At 33.9% G+C, this 24384-nt stretch overlaps 4 protein-coding genes across 5 annotated transcripts; 2 read left to right on the top strand and 2 right to left on the bottom strand.

Moving 5' to 3' along the window:
* Positions 1 to 1072: 1072 nt before the first annotated feature.
* On the top strand, positions 1073 to 6064 carry LOC114746101 (transcription factor MYB33-like). 2 transcript variants are annotated; one of them, XM_028934285.1, is made up of 5 exons: positions 1073 to 1133; positions 1462 to 1597; positions 2378 to 2769; positions 4109 to 5099; positions 5490 to 6064. In XM_028934285.1, exons 3-5 carry the CDS (start codon positions 2413 to 2415, stop codon positions 5798 to 5800), a joined length of 1659 nt encoding a protein of 552 aa, XP_028790118.1. In that variant the 5' UTR covers positions 1073 to 1133; positions 1462 to 1597; positions 2378 to 2412; the 3' UTR covers positions 5801 to 6064. The 2 variants fall into 2 exon arrangements, with proteins under 2 accessions (XP_028790118.1, XP_028790117.1); XM_028934284.1 differs by lacking the exon at positions 1073 to 1133 and adding an exon at positions 1225 to 1301.
* Positions 6065 to 7427: 1363 nt separating this feature from the next.
* On the bottom strand, positions 7428 to 10916 carry LOC114746097 (proline-rich receptor-like protein kinase PERK8). The gene is made up of 6 exons (XM_028934279.1): positions 10895 to 10916; positions 9894 to 10316; positions 9208 to 9356; positions 8585 to 8812; positions 8190 to 8339; positions 7428 to 7550 (listed from the first exon to the last, which is right to left on the bottom strand). Exons 1-6 carry the CDS (start codon positions 10914 to 10916, stop codon positions 7428 to 7430), a joined length of 1095 nt encoding a protein of 364 aa, XP_028790112.1.
* A 919-nt stretch (positions 10917 to 11835) lies between these two features.
* LOC114746092 (probable serine/threonine-protein kinase PBL7) lies at positions 11836 to 16818 on the bottom strand. The gene is made up of 9 exons (XM_028934273.1): positions 16686 to 16818; positions 16246 to 16388; positions 15661 to 15755; positions 15091 to 15287; positions 14197 to 14667; positions 13522 to 13670; positions 13123 to 13338; positions 12473 to 12622; positions 11836 to 12111 (listed from the first exon to the last, which is right to left on the bottom strand). Exons 1-9 carry the CDS (start codon positions 16816 to 16818, stop codon positions 11836 to 11838), a joined length of 1830 nt encoding a protein of 609 aa, XP_028790106.1.
* A 2839-nt stretch (positions 16819 to 19657) lies between these two features.
* LOC114746093 (uncharacterized) lies at positions 19658 to 23995 on the top strand. Its single transcript, XM_028934274.1, has 8 exons — positions 19658 to 19732; positions 20740 to 20778; positions 21413 to 21464; positions 21967 to 22062; positions 22423 to 22476; positions 22565 to 22630; positions 23168 to 23246; positions 23699 to 23995. The coding sequence occupies exons 3-8, from the start codon at positions 21436 to 21438 to the stop codon at positions 23774 to 23776; spliced, it is 402 nt and encodes a 133-aa protein (XP_028790107.1). The 5' UTR covers positions 19658 to 19732; positions 20740 to 20778; positions 21413 to 21435; the 3' UTR covers positions 23777 to 23995.
* The last annotated feature ends 389 nt before the right edge of the window (positions 23996 to 24384 follow it).

The following is a 24384-nucleotide window of genomic DNA, read 5'->3' as shown; positions in this document are numbered from 1 at the left end:
TGGGGGCGGATGTACAATTTCTCATTTATGTACTAAAAAATAGTACCCCTCCGGTCCTTAATATAAGACCCAATTCTTGAGTTGGTTTTGGTCCTAAATATAAGACCCATTTCTCATATTTATCAATTTTCTCTAAATTATCCCTATAAATACTCCCTCAACCATACTCAAGTAGAAGAGGGAGATGGGTATTAAAAAAAATGATTATGGTGTTTTAGGAAAAATGTGTCACTTTTCTTATAATTAATTAATTTACCTAACTTCCTTAATCTAATCAAATTAGTTAAATGAGTCTTATATTAATGATCGGAGGAGTATCATAATACATATGCTGGCAAAAAAAATCATAATATATATAAATTTCTGTATTCTCAAACTAGCCAATCAGACCAATTAATGAACAAAATAACATCTTCTTTAATATAAATATAAATCTAAAATTGAAAAATGATCAAAATACTATATTTATATTAATCTTTATGCAAAATACACTAAATTAATTATAATCAGTTCCAATAGGATTAAATTCATATTGAATATGATTGAATCTTGTTTGAAAAAGTATTTTAAGCATATCATATTTGAATTAGAAAAAATCTCATACAAATATACATGAATAAATCATACTAAGCTAGTCTTCATTATAAAAATACATTTATCTAACAATGTAGTGAAAAATATCAAATATGACTGGATCTTTTTTGACAGAGTATTTTATTCACGTCATATTTGAATTGTAAAATTCTCATAAAAAATACATAAATAAATCATATTCATAATATTAAAATAACATTTATTTGTTGTGTATTTCATGATATTATTATTATTATTGTTATTATTATTATTGTTATTATTGTTGATGATCTTGATGAATAAAATCCAGAGACTGAAGGTGGTGGTGACCTTCCCAGCTTTCTCTCCCCTACTTCGTCTCTTCATTCGCCATTTCTCTTTCTCAATTCTCACATTCACGCATCCACTCTCACTCTCTGCAAATTCTTCGTCTTTTCTCTCTCTTTCCCCTTTTTCTCTCTCCTCTCTGCTTTTCTCCATTTGTCACTCACCTTGTGAGTGTTGCCTTGGGATCTTCGTGTTCTGTCTCTGTTCGCTCGGATCTTCTTCCAGAAGCTACGGTTAGGATCTCAATTTCAATCCACATCACATAACTCCGACATTTTCCCCGTTTCGTCTCTGGTTTTTGGTTTCACTTACAGCTTGTTCTTCCGTGCGCGTTAGCTTCTGCTCTGCTATTGTACAATCTCTCAAAAGCTTTAATTCTGCTTGCAATCTCGTAGATTAGGGTTAGTACTCCCGCTTATGGGGGTTCTCGCTGTTTAATTTCCAATTTCTTAACTAGTTTCGTTACCATTGTAACTCCTTTTTCGTTTTATTGGTGTGGTTGCTGCATAAAATTCGAGTAGTTTGTGCGGTCTTATTAATGTTCTTTCATTTCTTGTCCAGGATCGATTTTAGGTATTCGACTCATTTCATAGCTCATTGAGTAGCTTTGGTTGAGAATTCAGCTCTAATTGAGTTTCTCTGCTTGCTTAAGAAGTCGTCGTTAAAGGAAAATTGCTGCTTGAATATTGATATCTTGGTAGGTATCATATTATGTTGTTCCTCGATTTCCTTTTTATGCTTGGGCTGTTATTCAATTTTTCGATTTTTGGATCTATTGAGTCTCGGGATTTCGGTTTGTAAACTTAGTGAAACTATTATTTTGTTAAATATAGAAACTGCGATTTACTCAGGTTATTGAAAACGTATGTGTACTGTTTTGTAATAAACACCATCTGTCGGGTCGGTGGAAAAATAAATTCTGTCTTATGGGTATGCTTGACTTTCATCGGTCTTGGGATGCTATTATTTTCCATCTCCTGTAATACGGATGTTCTTCCTCTATTTGTTTGCTTCCGAATTGGGTAATTATAATTAATTTGATTCTATGATGTTATACTTGGTTTCTCTTTAAGGGGTCTGGACAATCCGTGCTTTCGTGATCACAGGAGATCATCATTAATTACTTTTATTGTTTGCTGAAGTAGAAACTCTGCTATTTAATTCTTATGCTTACTGTTTTACTTGCCTTCTGTCATCTTCACTTATTAAAAGGAGTTTTAAAAGGATAAAGGAGGTTGGCTTTTATGATGCTTCCACTTGTTTTCTTTTCCGTATGAGGGCTGTAGTAATTCTTTTTTCTTTTTATCATCTGAATATTGAATATCATTCTGCCTGCATCTTGATGTGGTCTGCTCCCCTTCTCCGACCAAAAAATTAAGAGCAAAAGGAAATTTAGTATCTTGGAAGGCAAAATTAGGACTTGTATGGGTTTATTTCCGGTTTGCTTTTGCCTTTTTAAGTTTGTGTGGTTTTGAAGTTTTTGGCAGATATTACATAACACTAGTACAAGGGATGAGTCGAATGATCAATGAGATTGAAGACGGGGAACTCCCCTGTGATCAGAATGGACCACAGTTGAATGATGAGTGTAATGGAGGAAGTGCCAGTGGAGTTATTCTGAAGAAAGGTCCATGGACATCTGCTGAAGATGCTATCTTGGTGGACTATGTTAAGAAGCATGGGGAAGGGAACTGGAATGCTGTTCAGAAGCACTCAGGTCTGTCCCGATGCGGCAAAAGCTGCCGACTGCGGTGGGCAAATCACCTAAGGCCAAATTTAAAGAAAGGAGCTTTTACTCCAGAAGAAGAGCGGTTGATTGCTGAACTCCATGCCAAGATGGGAAACAAATGGGCACGGATGGCTGCACATGTAAGCATATTATAGATTAGTCTTGACAAACTGTGTAGTTATCATCCATTTTCCCCCCCTCTAATTTTGGAAAATATGTTTTCTGTTCGCTATAAATGATGTCATTATTCTTACATCTTTTTTGTATCTTTTTGCATGAAACTTCTATAGATTACTTTCTTTTTATTTGTCCCAAACGACAAAGAGCAAGTTATCTAGATTACGTAAGTAGCATAGGAATATTCTAGAAAACAGATAGGTTCAAAAATCTGCACATGGATGATTATAGTATGATATCTGATGTAGAGGTCCAGACTTACCAATGGGGTTTGACACAATTTATTTGTCATCTTGTAATGCCTTAATGAATAACTTCACACATTCTGTATGATGGTTTATTTTATGCTGCTATGATTTTCTGTGACAACTTCTATGGAGACAAGAACTTTGAATACTTTGTTGATTTTTTGGATGTCATTATTTGGCTTCGTGGGGTTATAATCATCCCCATGGCATGAAGCTTTAGAAGACATGCATCTCTGGGCAACCGTTAAATTCTTTTGCAGCATATACAATGAGTTGAAATTTATATTTTTAGGCTCAAACTTTGATATGTGTTGCTTTAATTGATAACTTTATGAAGTACATTATGAAATGATTATAGGTTCATGCCTGACAGATCGATGTGGCACTTAACATTTTTTCCCTCCCTTTTTAAGATAGTAGTAAGGCTGCCCATGACACTTTGCCGTTGGAGTTCTGGGAGTTGGGATACTTGACACGGACAAAAATATGCTAGTGCTCACTTTTTATTTTGCAATTGTTTTAGTGTTCTGGCAAATGGTATAGCAATAATTCTTTCTAAATATTGTACTTACAATAAACAAGCAGATATTAAATTGGTGGAGTTTTAAATTTAATAACAAAATTGAATATCAAGATTTTAAAAAAAAATTGGCACAAGTAATTTTGGAAAGCTATTAGCTGAAACTCTTTTTTAATTTGAGATACTGTTTCATCCTTGGTCGGTTATATTTCTTTTCAACTGATACCAAATCTCTCTCACAGCATATGCATGCGTATTTTCATTTATGTGCGTACTTCAGTTATGTATAGATAACAATGTCATCTTATGGGTTAATTATGTTGCAACCTATGATATTTCTTCCCCTTCCCCAAATTTATGGGCCTATTATGTCATCTTCATATATGATATTTTCTTCTTGGTTTTGAAATACCTAATATTTTCAGTTAAATTGTTTTAGGTATGGTACAACAATCAGTTTCTGCTGCAAACCAGTTTTCAGTTTTAGTTGTATTCATTTTCTTAACCTTTTAAATTAATTTCTTTTGCTTTTAGCTGCCTGGTCGTACTGATAATGAGATAAAGAACTACTGGAATACTCGTATAAAGCGGCGTCAGCGGGCTGGCTTGCCTCTATATCCTCCTGAAGTGTGTTTGCAAGAATCAAAAGAGAGTCAACAAGGCCGAAGCACTGCTGGAAAAATTGGAGATAGCGGACATAATGATTTTCTGCAGGAAAACAGTTATCAGAAACATGATACTCTATTTGGCAGTCTGAATGCCAATCAGGGAGGCTTTCCTTATTTGCCAGAGATTCCTGACATTTCTGCTGATAATATCCTGCTGAAAGGTCTTGGTTCTTCCCAGCATTGTAATTTTATGCCATCAACATTACCTTACCTTAAGCGCTTTCATGATTCAACAATGCCATTCCTTAGTTCATCTGATGTGGCCAGAAATGGGTTTTATCCTTTACACCATATTCAAGATTATACTTATGATAAGATTGTGCAATCAATTGGATACCATTCTCCCCTTGATCCTGGCCCCTCTTCACAGAACTCACTGTGTTACAGCCATTCGCTTTCAAATGGCAATTCCTCTACTTCAAAGCCAACTTTTGAGGCTTTGAAGCTGGAGCTCCCTTCACTCCAATATCCAGAAACTGATCTAGGCAGCTGGGGCGCATCTCCTCCGCCTTCTTTGCTAGAGCCAGCTGATGTTTTCACAGGTACTCCCCTGCCAACTAGTTTACTGGAGTCAGATTCTTCTTCACCGTATAACAGTGGCCTCCTGGAAGCTTTACTTCATCAGTCCAAGAATCTGAGCCGTTCAAAGAACCATTGCTCTGACAAGAGTTCAAATTCATCCACTGCTACCCCTGGTGAGAGAGCCGACAGTTCCACTTTGTACGTGTATGAGACAGAATGTGAAGATTATGCAGACTGTGTTTCTCCATTTGGTGCAACTTCAATATTGAATGAATGTCTTGCTGTTAGTGCCAACGGAAATTCATTTGATGAACTGCAACCACAGACCTTAAATGGTTAGTACCTTAGAATAGTTCGCACACTCAAACCATGCTATTTGATGCACTCATGCTTGATATGACCAGGAACTTGATGTTGTCATTTAGTTTATTTGGTTGGTTGCCTCGTATGTTCATAAAGTCTCAGTCTCCAAATAACTGATAAACTATAATGCAGTGTCCTTGCACTGGCCAGGATCTTGAAAACATTTTCTTTTCTAATGCTAGATTAATGCCAACGATAAATTTTCTTTTCTATGTTGTATCTGGCCTCGCAGCAAATTCAGTTACTGGTTTTTATACAGATGTGTGCTGTATTTCCCACTTTTTTCCTTTACCGTGTGTGTGGATTGAACTGGTTTTCTGATTTTTGCAAAATTTACCGGGCTGAACTTCAATTTTCTGCAGAAAAGGCTCTGAAATCAGAATCTGCTTACCAGGCTTTGACCCCCAATAGTGAAGATCAAGACATGTCTATGTTGAATATTCCCCAACCAGACGCTTTGCTTGCTTCAGATTGGTATGAGCAAGCCCCTGCATTAATCAATAATCATGCCGACACGAACGATTCCATAGCAACCCTCATCAGTGGTGATGATGTAGCCACCGACTACAACTACATATCTGCGGAAATCTCATCACCTAGTCAAGTATGGGGTTTGGATTCTTGCACTTGGAATAACATGCCTGGTGTTTGCCAAATGTCTGATCTTCCGTAAGATTTGTCCGGATCGAAACCCGCAGTTGATTACATATCCTCTCATTGAGTTTTAAACATAGTCAGTCTGTCAGGTCTTGGTGTCTCCTGATTCAGAAAGATGGTAGAATGAATGTGATTTATTGCATTGAATTCTTAGGTTAAGGGACCTGTGCATTGATAATACATTTGCTTGTGGCTTCATGAATTCTCATTGTATTGCGTGTAATTGTATACTGGCATGAAACGAAACTCTTGGTTGAACTCAAAAATTGTTTTGGAAGCATTTGACTGAGTGATTTGTAAAATAACATTGAACATGAAATGTTGGTGTATTGCTTCTGCGTGGTGATTAGGGAAACAACTCTCGCATTTCTTTGCCTATGTTTTCTGGTTGAAGTTGTTAACTGTAACTTTGATGTGATTTCATTTTTTAGCAAAACCAAGAAAATAAAGTTCTTCATGAGATTTTTGAGAGTTTCATTATTAATTTATTGGGGGAATCTCAACTTGCAAAAGGGAAAATGTTTCTTTTTTTGTGTGTCAAACATTATATTCAGAATTGTGTTTAATTCAATTTCGTTATATAATTAGTTTAAAGGAGAGCTGACATTTTACTTGAATTAAAATTCAATTAAGAAGCAGCTATATAACTTTTAAACTATTGAGAATAAAATTGCCACGCTCGATTTTGGGTCACCATGTGACAGTTGATTTTATAGAAATTGTTGGAATGAAGAGGCTGTTCAATTGTTAAAATTGGTTTTAACTAATGGGAAATAATTAACGAAAGGTTGTTCTAATAACAATGTGACCTGTCAGGTTTAAGATTTGAATCTAGCATTAATATGCTTGGCGTTTAATTGTATAAAATTTTTAAAAAAAATTAATGGGAAAGTAACCTTAGCTTTTCTTTTTTTTGTTGACTAGGTAAAATGCAACATTTTATTAGTGTTATAGTCTATGGTGGAAAGAACTTTGATGTATTTTGAAACTTTATTACTCTTAAATTGAAAATTGAAAAATTCAAATTTTTATTGTAAATATTGTTAAATTTTATCTATGTGTAAGAAATGATTCTTCAAATGGAGGTTAGGCTCTTCTAATATAACCAAAGAGAATTAAACAATGATACTCCTCCGGTCCTTATTATAAGACCCCATTTGACTTTTTATTTGATCTTAATTATAAGACCCCAATCCATTTTGTCTCTTATATTTATGCATCTTTTTCCAAGATAATCCTTCTAATAATGATAGTTTTAGCCAATATACTTAATTAGCAAGGATATTTTAGGAATGACAACACTTATTTATTATAAATAACTAATTTAACTTACTTCCTTAATCTCCTCAAATAAGTTAATTGGGTCTTATAATTAGGACCGGAGGAGTAATTTTTTATGTACATATTTTCATTAATGAGTTAGTCTGGGGTTTACATTAACCCTAGCTCGTAAAATTAAAAGTCAATTCTGTACGAAAATTCTAATATTTAAAAATAAAAGTAAGATGAAGACAATCATTCACATTTTATTAGACAAAGTTATCATTAGTTGTCTGAAAATTAAAGAATACTAATAATGTAATTATGTTATTATCGACTTGAAGGAGGCTTTGGAAAGGAAGGGGGTTGATTCAACCTTGAGTTTAAGTCATAGAAGAAGCAGAGATGAGAAGGGATGATGGATCATAGTGGTAAGGGGAACTACACTTCTTCTGCTTGTCATTGCATTTGCATCCTTCTGCTATGTGACTCAAGGCTTCCACCACCTATTTGTCCCAACAAAAAAAAACACATATAATAAATTACAGTAATTAAAAATCATGAACAATACACTTATTCTCGAACCATATTTTTGTTATTTATTTACTTTCGGAAAAAAAAATCTTTTAATACAGTTGACTTCATGTATATCGTTTTTAAAGTTAATGCTATTCTTTTTTTAAATTTTTGGGGCCACTGGGAAGCTATCAATTTGACATAAAAATAAAAGTGAGCTTTAGACAATTTTAACCTTTAATTTTTTTTTTTTTCACTTTCTTCCTAAATAAACTATTTGATTTATAAGGTAATTCTAATATGTTTGCCTGGAACTTAGAAAAATTTTAAATCATATTAATTTTGTTCTAAAATACAATAACTTATCAAGTTTTCTTCTATTTAATATACATATTTTGAAAAAAAAATAACAGCATATATAACAGTAGATTGAAGATAAAATTAGGACAGGGCTACATCCAACACTTTAATCTTATTTTTTTAGTACATTTAACATGCTGGATGTAAATTTAAAAAAAATAAAATCGGACTGCTAAATGCATCAGAAAAATAAAATTAGGGTGTAAATGGATGCATGATTGCCCCCAAAAAATAAAAGGAAAGGAAAAAAGGAAAAAATGGAGACTCACCTGGGCCATAGTTAGACGCTTGTGAGGATTTTTAGAGAGACATGACTGGGCAAGACGACTCATCCAATACAACTGATGGCAGTCATGATCTTCCCTTATCCTCTTATCTATCACACTCCCACATTTCCTCTCTCTCAACAGTGGCCTTGCCTGCTTCACATATTCATAATTAATCACTCACAACAATGAAACAAAGATATTATGGGTGGGGTTAAACAACATGAAACTATATGGACAGCATGATGTTATTATACTCTGTAGATTAACAACTAAATCTTTGGACAAATTGTTAACCTGAATTTCTCGTTCAATAACTTTATTGAGTACTCTCTTTGGTCGTGTTTTGCTGTTTCATAAATCCAAGATATTGAATTTTAAAAAGAACTAACACTGACCCATTCCACAAGGCTTCTTTCTCCAAGTCTTCTTTTATCAGTAGTTCTCATGCCAGTAATAAGCTGTAAGAGAACCACCCCAAAAGAGTAAACATCTGTTTTTGTGGATAATTTCCCATCTTCAACATATTCTGGTGCCGCATAATCCTCATCTCCTCCTACACATTCTTCTTCAGATGCCGTCTCTTTCTCTTCTTCCCTTGTAATTGCCAGCCCAAAATCTCCCAACTGTTTGATTTTTTTTTGTTGTCATCAATTTTTCAGGTTGTCAACCAACAAGAAAACATGTTTTACATATACTCCCTCCGATCCTTAATATAAGAGTTACATAACAAATTTGTAAAGATTAAACAAATTAGTTAAATTAGTTATTTGTAAGAAATGTGTGTTAGTTTTTCTAAAATACTCCTTACAATCATTTGCATTGAAAATTACTTCTTAATGGAAAACCCTCTTAACATATATAATGAACAGAGAGAGTTTAGGGGGAAAAAATTATAAATGTAAGGGACAAATTGATATCTTACATTTAAAGCAAAATCAAATACCTTTACTAACTCTTACATTTAGTACCCAAGGAGTATGCATGTGTGTGTGAAGGGGAGAGTGATATGATTAATTACCAATGTTTCAAAGTCATGAGTAAGAAGAATGTTGTTAGGGGTCATGTCTCTGTGAATGATGTTGTTGTCATGCAAATATAGTAATCCTCTTGCTGCTCCAATGGCTACCTTGACTCTGTTCTCCCAACTCAGAGGTCTCCGGCAGTGTTCTGCATTATTCCAACCCCAAATTCCGTGAGTGATATGTGATGAACAACGAGGAACAACATAACAACAACTTCAATTTGTAATTACATTTAGAGTTTAAAGATGAGCTGAGCTATTCATAACTTGTGAAGAATGTGACTTTTTTTCAATTTTTACTTGACAACCCATCATTTCAAACAACCTTAATACAGGTAGAAAGCGCATTATTTAGACAACACAGTAATGTCCAAACTTTAAAATACATGATCCGCGCAAGACTATATTTTCACATCTTGTACTTAGAATTGACTCTCTATATTTTCACAGAGCTCAAAACAAGGCGTACGATTCTTGACTTGTGAATAATGTAGCTTCCTCCAATTTTTAAAGACATACTGATATTAATATTGTTGATTTAATTAACAATTTATAATTTCAGACAATATGAATACACATAGAAAGTCACACTATTCAAAAGTTGTGAATATTATTAGTCCCTAATTAACCAGTTATTGTTACTTGCAATACCCAAAAAGTTAACATTTTTTTTGTAGTCTTACGGTGTAAATGCTGGTTGAGTGAAAAATTGCAGACAAATTCATAGACAAGAAGCCTATGATTTCCTTCAGAGCATGATCCCAACATGACAACAACATTCTCATGTCTCACTCTGCTGAGTGCATCAACCTCGGACCTGAACTCCTTGTCCCCTTGCTTGTTACTTTCAATGTTTTTGTGTTTCTTCACAGCAATCTTTATCCCATGAAGCTGCCCCTTGTACACTTTACCACAACCTCCTTCTGATAGGAAGTTCTTCATAGAAAACCCATCTGTTGCTGCATAAAGTTCTGCATATGTGAATTCCCTCTTACATCCTTTTCTCGGCCTTCTGTTCTTGCATCCTCCACAAATATGGTTCTTGAACTGCTCTCTTGTCTCCTCACATCCTTCGTTTTTGTGTTTGTTGCCGTCGATTTGTTGTTCTTTTCGATGTCAACAAGGTCAAAGAAAATATAACCATACGAGGATTTTTAAAGAATTCATCCATTTTGATGGATTTGGATTGTTCTATATAATATGTGGTATTTTCTCTTAATTCAATTAAGAAAATTTCGTCAATCTAGTTTGATTTAATGACTGTCATCACGTTATGTCATCTGTTACACATGGTAAATTGATGTCATATCACTTAATGAATAGCATAGTGTGACGATAACCATTAAATCAAAGTAGATTCACACGTTCTTCATGACAATATTGGATAAAAAATTCGCAAGAAATTTTATAAGATTTGATGCACTAGTGCTTGCGTAGAAAGAAATACACATGTGACATGACATTGATTTTCTAGTTTGGTTATGTGATTTCGGCTTAACTCTGTTTATTCTACGGAACAACCATAACATGGGCTAATAAAACAGTTCAAGAAATCTCTATTCCAATCCCTAATTATCCGAAGTTATTTACAAATTACTAAATTGCAATGATTTGATAATATTTGGATTGATTGCTAATTAGTAAAGATGAATAAACAGAACTTCTCATATAGGTATTCTGTTACCTCGTATGCTTGCCTGATACATTTCTGCTTGATCTTGAAGAACACAGAATTCACAGTACTCCTATTTGCAGACTAATGTTATGTCTGCCTTATTCTTCTAAATTTAAATAGGAGCAATAAAAAATCACTAGGTAGAGCTTAGTTAAACAAGTTATAAAATAATAATAATTTTCTTAGTCTAGAGCAAGGTTCCTCAACCAAACAAAACACAGCATAGAAACAACTTCCTAGGTAAGGGGATATTTGGAGTGTTTTTATTAATATATTATAGGCTTAGTAGAGGAATGGAGAGTTGAAGACATCGACAGCTTCACAATGGTGACAGGTATTATTTTGAAAGGCGTGGACAATGTGATAAAAAGGGACAATTTTCCTGACATAAAATATAATGATATCATACGGTCCATTAATGTCAATGTGTGATTTATATCTATATATTTTGTAGAAAGTTGTATTATTTACAAGTTATTCATAAGTTACAAATACTATGTTTTATTTTTAGGTATGCAGAAGATCTACGTTATATAATATATTAAAAATTACAAAGTAGACACGTATGTGGGCGTTGATTTTGTAATTTGCATATATGTGAGTGTATTTATTACATTTCGTAATATAAAAAAAAGAAGAAATTTTATTACAACTGAATGAATACATTTTATGGCAAACGAAGTCACTATCAGTGGCAGCAGACAATACTCAGTAGTTATAAAAAAAAAAAAAAAATTCATGGTAGACCGTAATTCACATTTTTTATTTGAAAAAAAAAAAAAAGGATTTTGGGAAACCAGTAATGCAGTGGAGTTGATTCTTTCTTCCAAATATTTCACCTATTTGGTGCTCATGGAGAAGTCAACTATCCAAATTCCAAATTTCTTTCCAATTACAATTATCTACGCTTCCATATCTGTCATGGTATCCCTGGAAATTATGAAATCCTTTCATTCTGCACTTGGGGCGTCCATAGTTAATTGGTCATGCTCTTCCATTGGAGGAGGGGATGGAGGGTTAGAGAGTCCTAAACCCATCTGGCTCACGCTGCTACTGGAATCGGTACTGCAACTCTCTTCTTCATTATTCATTATTTCATCTTCTGATGATTCTTCTTCACCTTCATCTGATGTGCTGTATAATGAATCTGACCTCACAGGGAAGTAATCTCTCTTTATGTTCCCACATATCTTGCCCTCTGCTATTTGAGTTAAAACATCAACCACCTGTAATCACATTAATCCAACCAATATAATTCAGTACATCAAAATTTGGTAATTGTGACTAGTGCTTTATTTCTGATATTATTTGAATCCTGTTTTAATTATGGGTAAAAATGAAAAAAAAAATCAATCAATGAATATATTTTGGACCAAGAAAACTCTTCCTTAAATCTACTATGGTTGTGATGCTTAGATTTCTAAATCATGTACAATGTCTTGATCATCTGGCATTAACATAGAAACAATACCCTTTTTTTTCCCCATTATGATGTAAATGGGAGTAAAATTTTGAAATGTTGCATTTGATAATTATATACATTTCATTTCTTTTTATACAGTGGTTTAGTGAATAATGAAGACTTACCTCACCCATGTTTAATCTCTTGTGAGGGTCCCTGCTTAGACATTTCTCTGCAATTCGAACCATCCAAAATAGTTGATGGTAATCATGAGAATTCATGATCCTTTCGTCAATTAGATCTGGATAATTCCTTTCTCTTAATAGTGGTCTTGCCTGCAAGAACAATGATGAGTTCATTAGACAGAACCCAAGGCATTATTAACATGAGACAACATCATAGTATTAACACGGAAAATCTTGGTCTTTCTATTCTCCTTTCACTCTTTGGAGTGGAAGAGACTGGTATACAACAACAACAACAAAAACCTTATCCCCTTAGGTAGGGGTGGCTATATAAATAGTACGACGCCATTATGCTCTATCAATTAGTATGAGCCATTAAACTATTACTTTTGGTTCATATGGGTCAAATTTCTATCCTGGTTTTTTGATTCTGTTATCTCCAAATGCGCATCAGCAGTTATATTGTAAGATTTGACTAAGAAGAACTAGTCATAGTGCTAACAAGTAAAAATTACAGTAAACAAAAAGTGATTAATAAATCCAAAGAAAACAAGCACATATAAAGTGTGGATGTTTTTATGAGCTTAATTTGTACCAAAAAATTGAATATATATGAATTAGTAAAACTTAATGGCATTAATGTTGTTTACCCATCCCACAAGACTTCTGCCTTCAAGTCTTTGGTCTGTGGTCTTCATTCCAGTTATTAGCTGCAATAGGATTACCCCAAAAGAATAAACATCTGTCTTAGTTGACACTTTGCCATATTCTGCATATTCTGGAGCCAAATATCCTAAAGTCCCAACAACCTCTGTTGACTGGATTGAGTCTTGATGTTGACTTCTTGCCAAACCAAAGTCTCCCAGCTAGTATGTCCATTAAGAAGCGAAGAAAATGAGTTAAGTGATTTTTGGTGAAGAACAAACTCAATTAGCTTAGAGTGCTTTTTAACCACTATCATTTAAGTTTTTCTATCTCATTATCTTCATCACAAGAAGTGAAGTCTTTGCAACCATTATCTTAGTGATAATAGATGCATGCTTTCTTACCAGTGGTTGATGATCATGTGTTAAGAGGATATTGTTTGTTCTCATATCTCTATGTATGATGTTATTCTCATGCAAGTATAGTAAGCCCTTGGCAGATCCAGTAGCTACTTTAATCCTATCTTCCCATCTAAGTGGAGCTCGAGAGTGTTCTGCATCAATTTGGCTGAAGTTAGTCTTTAATGAGCCATATCAAGAGCATGTGAAAGCTCTCAATTTAATGGTAAACTGTCATTCTGGTCTTTGAAAGATGCTTATTCTACTGTATTTTTCAGAAGATAATCACCATCAAGTCTGTCCAAAACTCTTCAAAAATTGCATTAAAACTTGCCATGAGTTCTGATAACCTCATGTCAACAAAGTTGGCTACAAAGCTCTGAAATGAATTGTTAGAAACATATTTTGAAGGTTAGGGACCAAAAAAAAAAGGCATTTTAAATTTAATTTTCTTCCAATTAACCATCCACATAAAACAGTAATGTTCCATACTGATGTGAGTTGATCCTCATGGACAGTAATGAAAATAAAGTAACTCTTTTAAGCATATAACTGGTGTACTTTTCAAAATGTTTATATTGATTTGTTGGTAATTATCTTTTGAAGACCAGACTGGTGGGATAGGCATCTTTTAAGTATCATAATGACAGGTTACTCTAAACTTAAGCCTATTAATCTTACGAGATAGGTGTTGATCCAGTGAACCATTGCATGCATATTCATAAACAAGAAGCCTATTGTTTCCCTCAGAGCATGACCCCAACAGCATGACTACATTCTCGTGTCTTGTTTTGCGTAGTAGATTGACCTCTGACTTAAATTCTTTTTCCCCTTGAAGGCTAGCACATTTGTGTTGTTTAACAGCAATTTCCGTTCCATCTAACTGCCCTTTGTACACTGATCCAAATCCACCTTCTGATAGAAAATTCTTCTGGGAAAATCCCTTTGTGGCTGTGTAAAGCTCAGAGTAACTGAAGTCTCTCATACATCCAGGTTTTGGTCTTTCGTTCTTGCACACTGAACATAGTGGTTCTGTGAGCTCTTCTTTCATCTCAAATTGAGGTTCTTCTGTTTGTCCTTTCTCTTTACTCTCAAATTGAAGAATTGAAACTCCTGTTTCCATGAGATTCTCGCTTGATGATGATCTAGTTCCTGTTTGATTCACCATAGATTATCTTTAATGTACTGTTTATTGGTCAAAAATCTTAATTGATACTTCATTATACACCACAAAGTATGAATATTTGGATGAAGTTCTATGATTTCATAAAAAGTTATTCCAAACCTTTCACTCACTGACTAAATGGGACAATAGGACCTAAAATGGTCATGATGGCCGTGATATGGAGTTTCATAATTTATAGATATTACTTTGCCTCAACCATGCGGCTTAAAGAATGTAAAATTTACGTTGACTTAAGTAATCATAAAAGATTGGAGGGGAAATTGTATCATGACTGAAAACTGAAGTCTTTAAGTGCATCATTATAAATATTTGTATCATAATCTCTAACAGTGGCACATATACTTGGATATTTTATAGTCAATAATATTAGGGCAAAAGAATAGACTTACTCTTATTAGAAAATTCTGCCTCTGAGCTTCCTGGTGTCACTTCCATATTTCTCACGTGATCTGATCTTTCAGCAAATGATTTGCTCTTCTCTGTTAGTTTTGGCTTTCTGAGCATTTGAATGCTATAGCGATTCCTTATCCTATAAATACCACAAGCGAGGTTGTCCATGCAGTGCCTCTTATCTTTGTTCATATGTCTGCATTAAGATAAAATTTTCCCAGACAAGAAGACAGTTTATATCAGCAGGAAGTATTACAACAAGAAGCCTTATCCCACTAGGTGGGGTCGGCTATCAGCAGGAAGTATTAAGTTATGCAATTCATAACATTATAAAGTTAGATGTAATTTGCTCGAGCCTGATATGTCTATTCCAACATTATGAATGAGCAAATGGTAGTTCAGGGAAAAATTAAGAGAACAAGGTAAGAAAGATGAAAAATCCAGACCAGTCATTCATATGTCAAAGATCACCTTGAACTCAAAAGCGTAGCCTACTTATGCAAATCTATCAAAACATGTAGTTAATTGGTTTTGCTTTTGCAGGCTAAGGAAAAGATATAGAAGCTAACCTGTCAAGTATCAAGCACGTAGCCCTAAACATATTGACAGCATTACAAGTAACATCTTGAGAAGGGTATGCAAGAACTTCTATCTGGAAAACAAGCTGAGATGCACCATAGCCAAGAGTGATTTCACCAGCCATTACAGTGAAAGACAATAAACAAGAGTTAGTATCCAGAAAAAAAAGGATACTTATGTTGAGTAGTTAAGAACTCATATCTTCTAAACAAGGTTTCAAATTCAAGCATTGTGGATGGGGGGGGGGGGGACTATGCTAGGAGAGCTTCCCCACAATTGAGACCTATCCTATCTTCAACATGGAGTAATTATTAGTATCAGATTCTTACAATAAAAGCATAACTTATGGACAATTGTAAAAAAATGTCTGGGATTTACTTTTCTGTTGGAGAAACTGAAGCAAACACTTAAGGGGTGATACATGTCATCATACTTGCAGGTATAAAAATCATTATGTTGAAGTTCATGAAATCCCTTTGCAATCTGTAGACCTATTTGAAGTGTCCAATACTCTAGTGTGACTCTTCAGTTAGTTACTTGATATAAGTTATGAAATTATATTGGACTGAACTCACATTTTTTGCTTGACAATACTCAGAAAGTTTCATGACTTGTGGTCTGTTATGATATTCTTCCTTTATCTTGCCAAGTTCCTCTTGAAGATTTTCCCCATCTGTTGCAATAAATGATCTTGAATCCATCTTGACGATTTTGTTCCCTGATGGGCAAAAGGAATATAACAAGGACTTGGGACTTAGGAATCCAGAAATATCAGACGGTAATAATAGGTTATGATGCAGATGACTCTAATACTATTAAATTATAATTTATTCTTCCTCAGAAAGTAACTTAATATTTAACTCGCATTTACATTTTAAGATTCTATCAGGATCTTCTATGCAGCATCATGATGTGTGGTGCTAAGCAACAGAACAGTAAAGTCCCTATTTCACTATTGAGCCCTTTTGACTCCTTTCCATTTTTAGAAAAAATATTCTCGTTCTATGAGACATACCAAATATAGCAAGAATTGTGAGTTCATCTCCAGGTTTTAGAGCTAGCTGTTTTAGAACCTTCTTTATTGCACTTGTACTCACATCTCTTGAAGCATCCTGGATCACCACTACCCTCTGAGACTCTAAGGACATTTCTTTTAAAATCTGGGTTGAACTATTCCTCTCAAATTTTTCTTTGATATTATTGACTCCCTCTCCCCAGGGTCTTATTTTAAATACAAATGAATGATTATTAGTTCATATTACACTTCAATCATAATGGCATTTTCTTTCACTTCCATATATGTTTTCCCCTCAAGTTTCTTTGTGTTTCTGATAAATGATCTATATATGAAGGAAAGAACTGATTAGCAGCAAAAGTAATTAAAAAAAAATTAAAGAAAGCTTAAAAGAGAGACACACACATATTCCAAAAAGTCTCAAAACAAAACAGTGAAGAAAAGTAAAAGGGTAGTGATGAATCAATAGGAGCTTCTCAAGAGATAGATGGCAGTATATTCGGATATTCAATGTGCGAATATGACTGTGTGAAGAAGAAGATGGAGATTTTATAACCAATTTCCAGAATATTATATTATTTTTTTATATTCACCTATTGCTTTCATGTATTGTAGATTCCATTTTAATATAGTATTGTTGGCATCTGAGAAGCATCGATGAGCCCTAAGCTTTTAAACGAAGTTTGACATTGTTGGTAAGCAAAGTTTTATTAATTTTTTATACTGTCTCTGGGGCGGTTTTTTTTGGTAATGGACTTTAAAAGAATACTATAATTGTCAGTACAGCTGGAGGTCATCATATGTTGCCCAAAAAAAAAAAAACAGAAAAAGCATGCACAATATTTTTCATGTGACAATATCTAATATCTAGTATTACTGAAGTTATGTTAGAGCATTGTCAACCTCAAATATGAGTAGTTCTCTCAAAAATATCTTATGATTCACATACTCAAATCCATCACTTCATATTTAAGAGGTCATACTCCTTTTTAGAGGTGAAAGTAGAATAACTCTTATCAAGGGCTTATGGTCTAGTTTATTTTAAACCTAACCTGTTGTTAGGCCTATCTAGTCAAATAAGCCAGGCCTATTAATTATTAATGTTTGATTTTTAGATCTGCTTGAAAAAAAATCATTGGTTGCAGGAGATGCTATGACTTGTTTAGATTGAAAGAAACAAATATAAATATTTTATCAATTGTTTTGGCCAAACCACTGGCTCATTATCATAATAAATAAATACATGCATATACATATTTATGCATCTATATGTGTGTGTGTGTCTGTGTGTGTGTGATTCAAGCTTTGCAGGACATAATTATGATTGAGTGTAGTTGCTGAATATGCTAAATGGAAATGGAGACAACAAGAATAAAACAAAGTGGCTTTTTCTGATCTTAATATAATTGATTTAAAGCAAATAAATTATTCTAACCAGATGCTGTTTCATGCAAGTGCTTTAAATATTGTTATGTCGACTATTTAATTTTTATTTTTTAATAATGATTTTACTAATCTTTAACTCGATGAACTTGAAGTTGTAATCAAACAATTGGTATCTAAGATGGGACAGCCAAATGGTCTTATGGACGCTTGGCTTGACCACTTGAAACCACATTTATGCTTTTATGCTATCATTTTTTTTTCCTGTTCAGTCTAGTATGGAATAGTTATCATATACTTCTCTCTTTTTATTTATAAGACATTTTTAGTATAAAATTAAAAAAAACTTTAAATGCATTAATTATATTTTCAAATATAACAACATTTCAATTTTATTTATATTTAATATATACACTATCTACACGAGGGGCAAAATAATACATTCATTTTAAAAACTTAATAATGTACTTATAAATAAGATAAAAAAGACTTTTCTTTGATTTATATATAGAACTAGAGGACTAATCATTCGAATCTCTTGCTTTTTTTTTTTTGGTTGTTGAGTGGTTTGAATCCTCATACACGGTAAGTCCTTGCCTGTGTCATGATACATGGCTGACAGTACCATGGAATCAAATATGCATCCTCATAAACTTAGGAGGTGTTTGGATAGAAATCAAACCATGGTTTCAGAAGTGCTTTTACGGATTACGAAATAAATATGTGGAGGAGATTACCTCGTTTTGCGGAAAAGTGATTCTGAAACCTAGGTTTTGGTTTTCATAAACCTAAATTTATGCCATCATATTTTTAATACTACTTTTGGTCTTTAACCTAAGAGTTAAAAAACTAGTTTATAGATATTAAGAAAATTAATCAAATTAGTTATTTGTTATAATGTGTATTATATTTCTTAAAATTACCTATATTAATTATGTACATTAGAACTGTCATTTAATAAAAACTCCTTAACATGTGTAATCACTATTAAGATTATTTAGAGACAAAATATATAAATATAAAAATAGTGAATTTTAGTTTTGCACCGGGAATCAAATTGAATCAATAACTAAGTTTTATATTAAAAAATAGAGGTGGTATTACTAACATGGCTAGCATAGGGATTCACTTAAAATTCAATAAATGTGAGGGGGCTTAATTTCGAAAAGTCAAACGATTGAGTGTAGTGAGTATGTTGCCAAAAAAAATCAACGTAAACTACAAGGATCAAAAAATGATTTTCGCTTGCAGAGTTTGTAAGTTGTCATCCTCGTTTCGTCGCTGAAGCTGAACAACGCACTATTCTGCTTGGGATTCCTCACGCGAATCTCTCTTCCAATGTCTCTTACTGTCAAACTTGTTCACCACTCTATATGGATACCCCCTTCACGTCCCCATTCTCTGGTATTAGTTCTTTAAAGCCTAACAATCCCCCCCCCCTTTTTTTAAAAGCTTCTTATCAATGAGATTTTGTTTATCGTTTCATTTTCTGTGGATTTCATCCTCTTGTTCTGATCATTTTTGTGTATATATGCGCGAATTTGGGTCCAAGGGCATCCATGATGGCGTACTTGTGCGCGGTTTCTTTGCTAAGCGGAGTAATACCCGTTTGCATCACAGCCTCCATAGAAGGCCTTGCTTGGCTAACAGCGGCGACAGTTTGAGTAATGTATCATGATATTCGACTGTTTTTTTTTTTTTACTTATCCTTTTCTTGATGTGTTTTCATAATTGATTTTGTATGTGTGCGTGTGATTTTGATTCATTTGTTTATTAGAATTAGAATTCAGTATCGGAAAATCTGCTGCTTGTTCCTTATGGCAATTCTTGCCTTAAAATGCCTCCTTAAGTTAATTTTACTGTAGAATTTGTTTATACTGTCTTATTTTTCTGAATATCGACTAAATCGGAACTCGTTTAGTGAGCTAACCCCAAGCGAACTTCTTGGGTAGAAATTCTTTGGAATAACTACACCAGTGTGTATACCCAAAAGAAAAAGTATGCGATGTAACAGTTGCTTACCACTATCACTGCGATTGCTGATTCAAATCGCAATTTGTACTAAAAAAAACCTTGGAAGATGTTTGTTTGAATTTGGGATAATAGTCAAATGTAGTATTATTTGGTAATGGAGAGTGATAATAGAAAAACAGGGAAATGTACCTACAATGATGAAGGGGCAGCAGGGGATTTGAAAATGATGTTCTGAAACAACAAGTCTTAGGATTGATGTTCATGACTACATCTGTAATACCAACTACTTATATTTTTGTTAAAAAAATTAGTTCTTATCTGCGTTTAGTTTGTCAAAAAAATATAAGTTTATGCGTGCTGGACTGATTAGAGAGTTTCATATCTTGATTCTTCAATGGTATGATGCCCTGAAATGAAAGTTAAAGAGTCTCTTTGAAATGATTATTTTGTTAACTATAATGACAATATACGGGGGGAAAAAAGATCTGTATTTTTCTCAGAAATGCGCTTAAAGTAATAGATAGATTGGTTGCACTATCCTCTGATAAAGATTAGCAAATATAACGTTTCTTTATTATTATTTTTTTTTAAAGCTTTCTTCCTCATTAAATGTTTTACCAGTGGAATGAATTATGTCTATGATTTTACCTGTTTTGATGATTAATTGGATTATTGTCATATTTCTTGTTGGTGTAAGGTCAGGCAAATGAGCAATCAGATGCAGGCAACCATGAAGGTATATGAATACTTATGTTCGTTGAAGCATGCAATCGTTTGGCTCTTTTCATGTGAACTAAATATGAATAAATAGCGCGACTACTTATAGATTTTATATATATATATATATATATATATATTGATTCTTTCTTTTTTTTTTTGGGTAATATTTTGAATTAAGGACATTATTTACTGGTCAAACAGTTGTGGGTTTGATTTCCAATCCTGTCATTCAGACTTGAGCATCTAGTTAAATTGCACAAGTTGCCATATGTCTTAATGCATACACTGCACATGCCACCATCGATCACTAGCTACGGAAATCCATAATCCAATTGTTGGTTTTTATTATTTTGTGAAAAATGTGAAATTTAGCAATGTTTTGAAGTTTGAACATTGGGCAGGCGATGTGTTATCATATGAAAAAGCGCCTTGGTGTCAACTTAAATAATGAGTAGTAGAAACGCATGCATATGTTCGTTCATTTGCTTTCTAGTTTGTTTTTCATCTGTAGTGCAGGCTGTTCACCTACATACTGAGTTGAATAGAGCTATCTTCAAATGTTTGACTGTGTATTTACAGTAGTGTCTGGTCCTCGTTTCGATTTGAAGTTTCAAGTGTGTTAAGTCATAACCACCACAGGGTATTTTGAGGTTCATCAGAAAGAGAAGATAATATGAAAGCGAAGTCTCTGACAGCCAATGAGTATGTATTACCCCCCCTGTTTTGCTCTTTTAGAAATTTAATGAGGCTAGACAATTTCTTATCTGCTCTATGTATCTTACATAATAAGTTGATAAGGTGTGATTATTTCTTGACAAGCAACTTCGTGCAATAAGTTGATGAATAATGAATAAAATATTAAGGAATAAGCATAATAAGTAGAAAAGCAGATGCATCATTTGTGTTGGGGATGGAAAAATTTGCAGGGAAGGCCAAAGGAAGGGAGGAATGAAGGTATATTTTTTCCTCTATGTCATAGAGGATGCAGGAAGAAAGCTCTAATGATACCCTAATCAAAACCTTTATCTGTCATTACTAAATCAAGTATGTAAATTATGATCTCCCCCCTCCCTCTCCCATGCTTGTTTCTCATCATTTACATTAAGAAACTGTGTAACTTACTGATGGAGGCAGCTTTCTTGTTCTGACAGTGTTTTCTTTGCTTAAATAGTTTTGGCCAGCTCTCATTTGTTTGATCTATCAGGATCCTGACAAAGCTGAAGAGATACGGAGTTTCTGGCATCCTTTCCTATGGACTACTGAACACAGCATACTACCTCGCGACATTTCTTTTTGTGTGGTATGTGGACATATGTAAGAATTTCTTTTTTCTTTTTTTTTTTTTGGTAAAAGAATCTGTATTATATTGATAAGACACAGTAAATGTACATGTGATATATAGTTGGGTTAATATTGTAATAGCCTTATATGGGGCTATGGCCCAGGCCCATGTTCTGTGGTGATATCCCAGTGTCCTAGGCTAAGGTGTATATCGTACCTTGATGCATCGAATCAGTTGGTATTAAGAATCTCAGTTCTTCTGACTTCTTATTTATGTCTTGTTTTTAAGGCAACATGCATTGGGTTATTCTTGTACCCCTTGAATGCCAGTGGATAAAATGCTATATCCAATATTAACTTGGAATTTGTTGTTTGTTAGGCTTTACGTGGTTCCAGCACCTAAAAGGATGGGTTATCTTGCAGCTGTGGAGCGGTAAGAACATTTATATTACCGTATTTCATATGATTTCTCCTCTTAAGTGTGTCAGTATTATGGACTATAACTTTTTACCCATGTCTAGATTTCTCAAAGTGATGGCCATGGTCTGGGCTGGTAGCCAAGTGACGAAACTTGTAAGAGCTGGAGGGTGAGCTGCCTTCTTGAAATCTTCAACACAACTAATTTCGTAATTATCTCTCTTGTGGTTTTAAGTCAGTCTAGAGCTTTTTAAAAAACTTTGGTCACTGTTTTTCATAGGTTACAACTCCTATTGTTGATGGCAATTTCCTTTCAAGTTTTTTACTGGAATGGAAGCAATCATCTAGATTGTTTGAGTAGCAGCATGGAAGTTCTTCTAATTGGAAAAAAAACATGCGTGCACATTTTAAGTGTTTGCTGTTAGGTTAGGTTATGAAATTTTGGCATGTGGATGATATTTCTTATGGAATGAATATTGTACACTGAAGTGCCATGATAGGATTTTATTAGGGAATTTGATAATCAACATTTAAGAAACTTTACCCAAGTCTAGTCCTTCCCAATTCGATGCACATCTTGATGATGGCTGTTGACTGTGTTTCTGAGAATAATTGCAAAATGCCCTTTTGTAAATTGTGCTACGCATAAACTTAAGAGATGAGTATAATCATCGCCATTTCATACAATTGAGTGTTTTCTGATACAGAGCTTTAGCATTGGCGCCTTTTGTAGACAGAGGGTTATCATGGTTTACTGACAAGTTCCACTTTGAGTCTCAGGGAAAGGTAATCTCCTGAACTATTTTTCCCCCTGTCCTTTGTTTTATGATTTTGTTTCAATCCTATAGTATATTTGATCTTCAGACGAAGATAGTATGGGATGTGGGAAGTATTCAATTGAGTAGTATGGGATTGGGCGATGCTTTATGGTTATTTAACTGACATGGTTATTCTACCTTGATAACCAACTTTTGGGGCGTCACACCGAGCATCCATCAATTAGTTACATTGCTTATGGAATATATTAATGGGTTGGTCCTTCCATTTCGATAGTTAGCTTCTTGATCTCATCCCACCATCCATCAATATTATAGTATCATTTTCACACTTCTGCAACGGTGAAATTGAAAAGAAATTATTTGTTTGGGTATTAAAATAATAGGGCAAATCATACAGAGTTTAATCGATAAAATTCCTCAGTCCAATCTAAACTATCCAAATTCTTTTACAATCTGCAGGCGTTCATGGCAATCGTGACATTTTGTTTTGGGCTGGCCATTGTCGTCTTTTTGGTGATCACATTGCTTTGGGCATGATGCTGTCTCTGCGGCTCACCAGAGCATATATCTGATTAGAGCCACTTAACTTATATCACCTACGCATTTGTATTTAAGTATGTTACAGTCATCTCTCAGTCCTTCTTCCTTAGCATCTTTCTTAAAATTTCTGAAACTGTTATGCTCCTTAATTTTTGTCAAGGAGCTTTTTTGGTCCCTAATGTATGGAAAAAATTATAATTAATCCCTTGCAATACTTCTTAAGAAGTCTCTCAGTTAATTAGAAATATGAAGTGAAAAAAAATAATATTTTTAGCAAAACATATGATATTATGAAAGCTACATGAGGATATCATGACGAGGGATAAAGGCTAGAGAGTACTTTAATGTTGAATTTGGATGTTGTCTCGTAAATTGTGAGAAATCGGCTCCTATTAACTTTTAAGTTTGTCCAAAAACCAAAAAACTAGGATGATAAGATTCCATGCAGCTTTAAAAGGGGGAAAATGTGAGAAGTCTCTTGCGAGAAAGGGAAATAGATATTTGGGTGCATTAAGATTAAAACCAAATAATTAACATTTAAGGTAAAAAAAAAGTTACAAGTTACACAATCTTAGTTAACTTTATTCAGTGTTTGATTTAAAATG

The sequence above is a fragment of the Neltuma alba genome, unplaced genomic scaffold (genome assembly GCF_004799145.2).
Source record: "Neltuma alba isolate B1F8T4 unplaced genomic scaffold, ASM479914v2 tig00004897_pilon, whole genome shotgun sequence".
Classification (NCBI taxonomy): Eukaryota; Viridiplantae; Streptophyta; class Magnoliopsida; order Fabales; family Fabaceae; genus Neltuma; species Neltuma alba.
The sequence above is the reverse complement of the archived record's forward strand: the minus strand, read 5'-3'. Positions and strand labels throughout refer to the sequence as shown.